The sequence below is a fragment of the Boleophthalmus pectinirostris genome, unplaced genomic scaffold (genome assembly GCF_026225935.1).
Source record: "Boleophthalmus pectinirostris isolate CB_2022bp ecotype Guang Dong unplaced genomic scaffold, ASM2622593v1 HiC_scaffold_21, whole genome shotgun sequence".
NCBI classification, from domain to species: domain Eukaryota; kingdom Metazoa; phylum Chordata; class Actinopteri; order Gobiiformes; family Gobiidae; genus Boleophthalmus; species Boleophthalmus pectinirostris.
The window spans coordinates 269,566-279,709 of record NW_026571175.1 but is presented as its reverse complement, the minus strand read 5'-3'; the positions used below and the strand labels follow the sequence as shown (position 1 = coordinate 279,709).

The 10,144-nt window shown below is 40.0% G+C and overlaps 1 protein-coding gene across 5 annotated transcripts in view; it reads left to right on the top strand.

Annotated features, from left to right (window-relative positions):
• Positions 1-361: 361 nt before the first annotated feature.
• Positions 362-10,144, top strand: part of arhgef1a (Rho guanine nucleotide exchange factor (GEF) 1a) — a 33,417-nt gene continuing 23,634 nt past the window's right edge. Inside the window, exons 1-7 of one of the 5 annotated variants that reach the window (XM_055157141.1) lie at positions 362-633; positions 2,219-2,378; positions 2,872-2,939; positions 3,043-3,097; positions 3,170-3,299; positions 4,134-4,264; positions 7,359-7,502. In XM_055157141.1, coding sequence (XP_055013116.1) covers positions 412-633; positions 2,219-2,378; positions 2,872-2,939; positions 3,043-3,097; positions 3,170-3,299; positions 4,134-4,264; positions 7,359-7,502 — 910 coding nt within the window. In that variant the 5' untranslated portion in view covers positions 362-411. Of the gene's footprint in view, positions 634-1,251; positions 1,303-2,218; positions 2,379-2,871; positions 2,940-3,042; positions 3,098-3,169; positions 3,300-4,133; positions 4,265-7,355; positions 7,503-10,144 lie in introns of those variants that run through there. The other 4 variants (XM_055157140.1, XM_020933324.2, XM_020933323.2 and 1 more) reach the window with 4 other exon arrangements.

The following is a 10,144-nucleotide window of genomic DNA, read 5'->3' as shown; positions in this document are numbered from 1 at the left end:
TGCCAGTTTCAATGCTGAAATCCATTTGGTTTAATCCTACAAAGACTCTCTCTCTGATCTGAATGGGTCACTACCTAAACCCCAGCACCTGTAGCCAGTCATGAGTCAGTGCTAGTGCAGCTTCTACAGCTCAGGGAGGGAATTCTGGAGGTTCTTAGCGTCACATGAGGCATGGCCTGTCCATATACTGCGAATGAGACAAACTTGGCTGTGTGTGATACAGGTTCAGTTGTGATTGTGTTTCCTTTTTTTGTTTGTTTTTTTACTGTAAGAGCACAGGCAACATACAGTTCCTCTAATAGATACTGCCCATATGACCTCACCAATATCATAAACACAGTGAACTTGTGCTGCCCTGCTTCAGTCCCACAGAGCCAGAGCAGCGTGTCTTCAGCTGAGCCTGTACCACGCATGAGCTCCGCCTGCCTGAACGTCCGGGGGCGGCATTACTCACACTCACAGGAACACGGCTGCACCAGCACAAGAGGCGCTCCAGTATGCTCCAATGTGCACACTGAGCTTCTGCTGGAGTCTGCTTCACTGAGCCTTTTCTGTCTCGGGAATATCTCCATGTCTAAAGACAGCTGTGTGACAAAACCCCAGCAGGACAAGCTCAGCGACATGAGTCTGCAAGTAAGTGACATGACAGTGTGAGGAAGGAAGGGGAGTAAAGTACTCATATACTGTTGTATACCGTTGCAATAGTTGTTTTAAGGATTTAAATTTAAATATCAGATTTATAGTCTTTGAGAAAATTAGGAAAAGTGTCTTAGTGATATTTCCCAACTTTTGTGTTCAGTTTGCAGTCCACTTTTTTACTCAAACCTCAACCAAGACATTTACAGGCATATTTTAGTACATCTCTAATGGACTGCAAAAAGTACCACGATATCAGAGATCATTTTGTGTCCAGAGGTGTCTGTGGAGTGCACACTGTCCCACAGCCCCTGGATGCCTGGATTGGCTCCTGGATTGGCCCCTGGATCAGCTGAGATGGGCCCTGTATTAGCAGTATTATACTAGTGCACAGTTGGAGCTGTTGCAGAAGTGGGACTGGCTCTGTGGGCGGCTGTCATGTTCTGTGTTGGCTTGTTGGCAGTTTGCTCACTGAACATCTGACTCAACTGTTACCATAGAAATGGCAGTGTGTGATATTTGGATCTCTCGGATAAATACAGTCACAAAGACACTGGGGAGATTGCGCAGTGAAGTTCCTACAGACTCTGTGTAGTCACTTCCTCATATGCCCCATTGTGCTGCCGTATGTATGGGTGCTTCTCAAACCACTGTGGCTTTTCTCTGGTGGGTAGGTCTTCATACACTTTGTCTTGTTTAGTCCTGCTTTACACTTGGCCTGATTTTGGATTTAATTGTATTTTAAAACAAAGTCCATTTCAGATGTAGTTTACTCCTGATTTTGATTAAAGAGCAGGTATTATTCAAAATAATTTTTTGGAGATTTCTACCATGTTATAACGTTGTTCCAAAAACATGCTTGAAGAGGTTTTAGATATCATCCATGCATGCAAACGTCAGTCTAGGTCACCCATGCACCCGCACTACAGTCTTCCATAAATATACAAAAGCATGGTACAAAACAATACACTACAACTTGACAAACCTGATGCAATGCGCAGTAGTTTCATTAGCAGGATGCACGTGGACTGAAACTGAAACTTATAAAAGGTGTTAATATGTTGTTATCTGTGAACAATAAAGGGTACAATGGTGATCTAAATATGTTATGTGTTACAGTTAATACCCCATAGAAGTCAAATGCTCCCTCTTTAAAACATTCTGGTCTGATCTGGTTTGGCATTCGTGTTATTTTTTATATTTTCAGAGGAAGAACTTGTTGTGATCTTATGAGAAATGTCCTTTAAGTAGCGTCATGTAAATTTTCTAGTCACTGACCTGCCAGTTTGTTTTCAAATGAACTTGGTGAATCCAGTATGGACCACTGTGGAACCTACCTGGACCACTGAGGGATTACACACATATAAGGACACATGGGAATAAAAAAAACCTGCCATTTAATGTTGAAACTCACATTCTATTGTCTAAAGAAATAGTTATGATTATGATTATGATTATGATTATAATTATAGTCTGTTCATTAGAATTGAAACTGAGTTTGAAATTGTAGTAAATTGCAAATAGCGTGTGTTAATATCACAATTAACGAACTTATTATGAACGATTCTCTGTCTCGTGGCAGCATAAGGAAAGAGAGTTGACCCGGTCGGAAAAGGAGTCTCGGGAGAGGAGGGTACGGGGAGGCAGTACACACCTCTTCACCTCCATGACTGTCTCAGGGACCACCATGTGTTCGGCCTGCAGCAAGCGCATCACTGCCAAGGAGGCCCTAAACTGTGCCTGTGAGTCCTGCCTCTCTTTACCTGTGGTAACATGTACAAAAGTGTCACAGTGTCTGTCTGTCCTCTGGGGTGAGGCTACTCAGAGTTGTATTTGTATTAATTCATGCATGTTTGAATAATCATACATTTCAACTTCTAACTTAGTCTTTGGGTTATGCAATATATGTTGGTTTAAACAGTTTCACATAGGCATTTTCCAACAATAAAAGTAGTGCAAATGAAAACGTATTAAACGTGTTAATACATTTTTTTCTGCAAATATAGAGGCATTATCAGACCACGTTACCTGGTGCACTACTACGCATGTCTCCTGATAAATAACTAATCTGTCTATAGCATTTTCAGAACAATGAAAGGTAACATGGTGATTTAAGTATGTTAATTAATACCCCATAGAAGTGTAATGAAAGACCCCCTCCATAAGTCTTGTGTTTATTTAAAAGCTTTGTGCTGTACATCTCTAAAAACACCACTGATGTGTTGTTCCTTTTAGTGTGCGGTGTCACTGTCCACAGTCACTGTCAGGACGGCTGCCCAGACTGCTCCAAAACCAAGCACAGGGTAAATATTGGGACAGCCTCTCACTCTCTTGACTCTTTCCACATTTGAGATGGTCTAATGTCTGTTTGAATTCTCCCTCTTTCATTCATGCTTTTCTGTATAGGCTAAACCTGCCATATTAAACTCCTCACTGCAGAATGATACAGTGAAGACTAAAGGTAAGCTTTGGTATTCTTATTTCATGTATTGATGTTTACAGTGATTCTATGATACTAAAGCACTTCCTGAAGCCCGCAGGCTCCCAGAGAGGCCTAGTTCTGCTGTGTATGCCTCAGACAGCTTCCGCCGCTCCATCCTAGGCTCCTGTCGGGGGCGGGGCTTATCTCTCTCCAAGAGCGTCTCCTCCAATAATATTGTCGGGTAAACATTATGCGACCAGTGTCTCTTAGGTTTCATGCAAATACAAGGAGAATCTGCTGAGCAAAACTCTGCGATGTGACTAATATCTGTGTGTGCATGTGGGCGAATGGGCAGGTATGCATCACATTGTCAGGACTGAATTTTATATACATACTCACTTCATGGGGACATTTGTGTTCAGTCCCAATGTTAAGTTGTTGTGTTATGCCACACAACAGCCACTGCATTGGTAGCTTTACTAACAAATATTTATTTGTTTATTTAGGAGAGTGTTAAGATTATGAGTTTTGGCAAGTAGATCAGTCTCCGGTAAAGGATGTAAGTTGATATAACGTCCCCACCATAGAGTGTATAAAGAAGTCACCCATAGCTTTCGGCTCCAGCCAAATTTGGAGCTAGGCTGTATATTAGGAATAAGATTTTTTAACTGACAAAATAGCTAAATGAAAACATAAGATCATGTGGAGAGACATTTTAAGACCACAGTGACAAGGCTCACAGCAGCAATTACAGAGAGAGGTCACAATATTTCAATATAAATCAATGGGAGCCAGGGTCAGAAGGAGCCAGAAGTGCCCATATGTTAACATCCTGTTTTCATTTTTCTATTGATTACATTGTACTTTGCCATGAAATATTCAAAAGGTAAAGTCACAAATTTTGGATCTGATTATTTTTGTATGTGATTAGACCTAAGAACCCACTATATTACAACAAAAATCTGAATTTTACAATACATTTTACCTGGCCCCCATCTGTATCAAATATTACTGGCTGTTAGAATGTTGTGCAACACAGTCTATGGTACCGACACAACATTAAACTTTACATCAGTGTGTGTCGTGTGTGTAGATTTCTGAGTGAGGACTCCTCTCTTGGACTGCGGCGGATCTTGTCTCAGTCCACAGACTCACTCATCTTCAGGACCAGAGCCATGTCAGTGGAGTCCCTCAGCGATGATGGAGGTCAGCCATGCTTCTACATGTTTACACAAAAGTCAACAATGTACCATAGTAACTTGGATGAACAAATAGTCTGGGAGAGGCTACATACAGGATGCTCTTAATTGATGTACATTTGTCAAAAGTATAGAAAAAAGTATAGAAAAGCAGATTGTAATCAATACTAAAACTAGGAAAAATGAACCTTAGCTTTAGAAATGAGTGTGGAACCTTAGGCAGCATGGAGGCTGAGTGGCTACTGCTCACACTTCACAGCAAGAATGTTCCAGGTTTGATCCCCAGGTCACCTGGGACTTTCTGTGCAGTGTTTGGATGGTCTAACTTTGTCTAGATGGAGTTTGCACGTTCTCCCTGTGTCTGTGTGGAGTTTGCATGTTCTCCTGTGGAGTTTGCACGTTCTCCCTGTGTCTGTGTGGAGTTTGTATGTTCTCACTGTGTCTGGGTGGAGTTTGCACGTTCTCCCTGTGTCTGTGTGGAGTTTGTATGTTCTCACTGTGTCTGGGTGGAGTTTGCACGTTCTCCCTGTGTCTGTGTGGAGTTTGCACGTTCTCCCTGTGTCTGGGTGGGTTTCCTACAGACACTCCAGTTTCCCCCATCAACCTAAAACATGTACCATAGGTCAAGATCATGGAGGTGTGCCATCCCCAGGTGTGCCACGTGCTGTCCCCTGCTTCTGAGAGGCCCCAGCGATATTGAAGAATGGGTCAAATGCAGAGCACAAATTAAACAATGCTTTTCTAGATGCTCAAAGTCACTTTACAGTTTGGTGCATTATTCATTCTCTTGACACTTGGTGGTGTTAAGCTTCTATTGTAGCCACAATTGCACTGGGGCTCGGCTTGTCATACAAGGCAATGTGGGTGAAGTGTCTTGCCTAAGGATGCAACAACTGTTTTTGCAACTGGTGCCCCCCTGTGGCACCTGATTTTCCCAGTGGTCTCCAATCCAAGTCCTGATCAGACCCGGCCCTGCTGAGCATCTGATGAGATCAGGCTTTGAGAAGGAGGTTTGGCCACGTAAGGAAAAAAGACAGAAAGACATAAAGTATGTATTTTACAACCTGACCTGTGGCTACATTTAACTCACTCCTGGCTAAAAATCACACACAGGCCCTTTAACAAAAACATACACAACCTGTCACACACTTGGACCCACTCGTAATCAGTGTTTGTTGTTTGTATACATATGGAAGACAACAAATATATGAAGCTATAACATGGACTAAATATATTGCTTTATATTTTATATTCATATATCCAAAGTCACCTTTTGCTTTGTTGAAAGTGCTGTAAACCCTTAGCTTTCCCTCAGTGGGATTCTTAATGAAGTGTCCAGAAATGGTTTTCATTTCACAGCTGGCCATTTAAAAAAATATTTTTCTGTTTACAATATTCCACGTGTCATTCATAGCTTTTGTTTTGTTCCTTTAGTGACAATCTACAGTGTAAATAATTTCAACGAAGAAACATACATGAAAAAGTGTGTCCAAACCTTTGACTGGTCGTGTGTGTGTGTGTGTGTGTGTGTGTGTGTGTCTGTGTGTGTGTGTATATATATATATATATATATATACACACAGTCGTGGTTTGTTGCTGGTGTACCCCTCTGGTAATGAAAGAAAAATCTACAAAACCAATAATAAATAAAAATTTCCTGAAAAATAACCAATGAAAATCAGACACTGTTTTTGAATTGCTGCTCAACAGAATTATAAAAAAAAAAAAAAAAATTAATGAAACTGGCCTGGACAAAAATGATGGTTCCCCTAGAAAAGATTGTAAACAGTTGGACAATAGGGACATGTTAAACTTCAGTGTGTCTCTAATCTGCATCACAGGTGTCTGTTTGTTTAAAGGGAGACATGTGTCATTGTGCTGTTTGGAGACATGATGGACACAACACTGAACATGGAGCAGAGAAAGAGAAGAAGAGAACTGTGTCAGGAGACTAGAAAGAAAATCATAGACAAGCAGGTTAAAGATAAAGACAATAAGACCATCTCCAAGCAGCTTGATGTTCCTGTGATTACAGTTACACATGTTCTTCAGAAGTTTACAGTCCACAGGACTGAAGCCAACCTCTCTGGATGCAGCTGCAAGAGGAAAACTGATGACAAATACAAGAGATGGATCATACGAATGGAACCAAAGAGCCCAGAAGAACCTCCAGAGAAACTAAATGTGAACTTGAAGGGCAAAGTACATCAGTGTCAGATCACACCATCCATCACTGTTTGAGCCAAAGTGGACTTCATGTGAGGACACCACTACTGAGAGCAAATCATAAAAAAGTTAAACTGGAATTTGCCACAATGCAGACTGACAAGTCACAAAACTTCTGGGAGAATGTTCTTTGGACAGATGATACAAAACTGAAGCTCTTTGGCAAGACACATCAGCTCTATGTTCACAGACGCAAAAATGAAGTAGACCAAGAAAAGAACACTGTCCCTACTGTGAAACATGAAGGAGACTTGGTTGTGTTCTGGGGCTGTTTTGCTGCATCTGGCACAGGGTGTCTTGAATCTGTACAAAGTACAACAAAATCTCAAAACTATCAAGGTATTTTGGAATGAAAAGTGTTGACTAATGTCAGAAAGACCCAAAACACACAGCTAAAAACATACAAGAATGGCTAATAACAAAACACTGGAATGTTCTGTAGTGTTCTTCTGTGAGCCCAGATCTCAGTTCTACTGAACGGCTGTAAAATGAGCTGAAACATGCGTCTGGAGAAGGAACCCTTCAAACCTGAGACAACTAGAACAGTTTGCTCATGAGAAGTGGATTAAAATACCTGTTGATCAAAGCAGAAGTGTTATTGACAGTTACAGAAATCATTTGTTTGCAGAGTTTCCATCAAAAGGTTGTGTAACAAAATATAAAGTTAAGGGTACCATCATTTTTGTCCAGACCAGTTTCATTATGTAGTTTTTTTTCTAATAATTCTGTTAAACCACAGGTTAAAAACAATGTATATATATATATATATATATATATATATATATATATATATATATATATATATATGAGTATTTTATGTTCTGTACCATCCATTAAGTGGATTCTGTTAAGATGGCTGAACTGTCACGCAGCAGCAGATGGCCAGTACAGCAGTGCTCTGGAGGACTCGGACGTGGAGGGCCAACACTTTAAAGCAGACTCCTGGAGCCTGGCTGTGGACAGGACCTACCTCCAGAAACACCACCGAGCAGTCATCAAGAGACAAGACGTGATTTACGGTAAGCTCCATCGCCTGGGCAACAGCCTAACACATCCCTTACTATAGCATAATTAGATAATAAAATAGTAGTTCCAGTGTGTTACTGATGAAGACCAAACATTGTTTGTCTAATTAACTGTCACGAAGCTGTAAAGGTCCTCAATTACTCAATGTTGTAATGTTGTTGCCTCCTCAAAAACATACCCAGAGTTGTGTTTTGTTTCATTCCCATATTTGAGTAATATGAGTCTGTCTAACTCTCTAAAGCACAGAATGCTCTGTTCCACCTTGCGATGTCATGAAGCTGTAAACAGCTACATTTTTCAGTTTTGTAAAAATGGGCAATTCTAGGGCTGGAGTTGTCCAAATGATTCTAGTGAAGGTGTATGGAGTTTAGAAACACAGTGGAGCACTTCCTGAATAACCACATGACATCACAAGCTGGAGTGTTTTCTGTTTGAGGAGGACACAGTCTAAATGTGCAGGGTTTGTATTTAACATACAAACCCTGTGAACCTTCATTCACGTGTGAATGAAACAGAACACAGCTCCAGGTCTGTTTGTGATGAGGAAACAACATTATAACAGTGTAATATGGGCTCAAGATGGAATACCTGAATTTGTTCTTGTAAATCAGTCAGTTAATTGTTTTTGTATTGTAAAAAAGTCTTTTATGGATCCCAAATTCAAATGAGAGAACCATAAGCAGTGCTAGGATTGACTGTGAGTGGGTGAGCCACCCAATTATTACTGTGGTTTGAAAATCGGGTTCTGCAGCTTATGTGGTCTTTTTTAGTTCTGATGAAGGTTATTCTAAAACTACTATCCCTGTAGACCACAGGTGTCAAACATAAGGCCCGGGGGCCACATTCGGCCCTCCAAGACCTTTAATCTGGCCCTCGGCTGATTTTATTTAATTATATTTTCTATTAAAATCTTGTTAATTTTCTGTGGTGTTTATCACAGCAGCGTCTCTAGCGTCTCTGTACGTGGCCCCTCCCACCAGAGCAGCACAAATGAAGACTTGTCTCTTTCTAAACGCTCTTAAAGGACGATCGTTTTGACTGTTGACCGTGACACCCTCATCAGAAAAATGTCCAACATGAGAAAAGTGGAGCCGAGTGTAGGATTTTACAACAAAAATTGACTTATTTCTATTTGCATACAAGTTAATGTTAAAACTTTGTGTTGAAATTGTATTTTTCTTAAAGTTTCAGGTTGTTCATAATAATATTTTGTAAAAGAAAGAGTTCATCAATTAAAAAAGATTTCTGTAATAGATTTATTTATACTTTTTATACTTATTGTTATTTTTGGGGTTTATATGACATGAGTTTTCTGATCTGGCCCCTTTAGGATCAAAGTAGGTTGGACACGGCCCCCAGACCAAAATGAGTTTGACACCCCTCTTGTAGACAGACTGGTCAGCTGAAAAGAGAGTGTGGTAAAAGCTTTCAAGATTATTAGGATCTGACCATGTATCAGACCCAAACTCCACTCAAGACTACACCTACACAGCACAGATTTTTACCTTGACTAAAAGAGCAGGTCAAATAATGGGTGTGGCCCCAAGCTCACTTCAGCAAATTTTTGAGGAGACTGTGAGGAAGCTCAGCAGGAAGGTGATCAATGACCCAACCCATGTTCTTCACAGTCAGTTTGAGTTGATGCCATCAGGCAGAAGGTTCAGGGTCCCAAACTGTAAACTGAACAGATTCAAACATTCTTTTGTACCACTAGCTGTTAAACTGCTTAACTCAGATAATGCAGTCAAAAAATAATTATAAAAGGCTTAGGGATTGTGCAATCAAAACTGCACATAGGTGTAGGGAATGTGCAATAATTATATCTAAAACTGCACATAGGTGTAGGGAATGTGCAATTAAAGCTACACATAGGCTTAAGGAATGTGCAATAATTAAATCTGCACATAGGCTAAGTAAATGTGCAATAATTATAACTAAAACTGCACATAGGCTTAGGGAATGTGCAATCAAAACTGCACATAGGCTTAGGGAATGTGCAATAATTATAACTAAAACTGCACATAGGCTTAGGGAATGTGCAATAATTAATAGAACAGAAGAATGCAAGGGCCTGTCAAGGATAATTTAAGGGTCGTGTTGGTGCATCACTCGTGGTCATACTGGTCTCATATTTACTTTGTTTTATGGTGTTTGTTTATGTGCTGCTTTGTGTTGTGTTGTCCTGTTTTTTGATAAAACATGTTACCCCCTGTCCCAAGACAAATTTCTCCCATGGGAGACAATAAAGGATTATCTTATCTTATCTTATCTTACACAGGAGTTCATCCAAAGACAACAATTTAAATAGAAATATACTAGAAAACAGAGTATTTACATGTAAAACATAGAATCACTTCCAAGTCATCAGCTTACTGACACCTACATTCTCTTACCCTAACTTAAAGTTTCATTTTACATTTAACATGTTAATACATTGTTTTCGGTGAAATAACATACAGTACCCAGTAAAAGTAAAAAAAAAACTCCTCTTTAATTTAGCTTCCAGTATAAATGTATATTTAAAGACTGTAACAATATATTAAATATGGATAGCTATAGTACAGATTTATGTCTGGGCATATATTTTGGTGATCCTACATATAACACATCTTGTGTGCCTGTACACCCTCCTTAG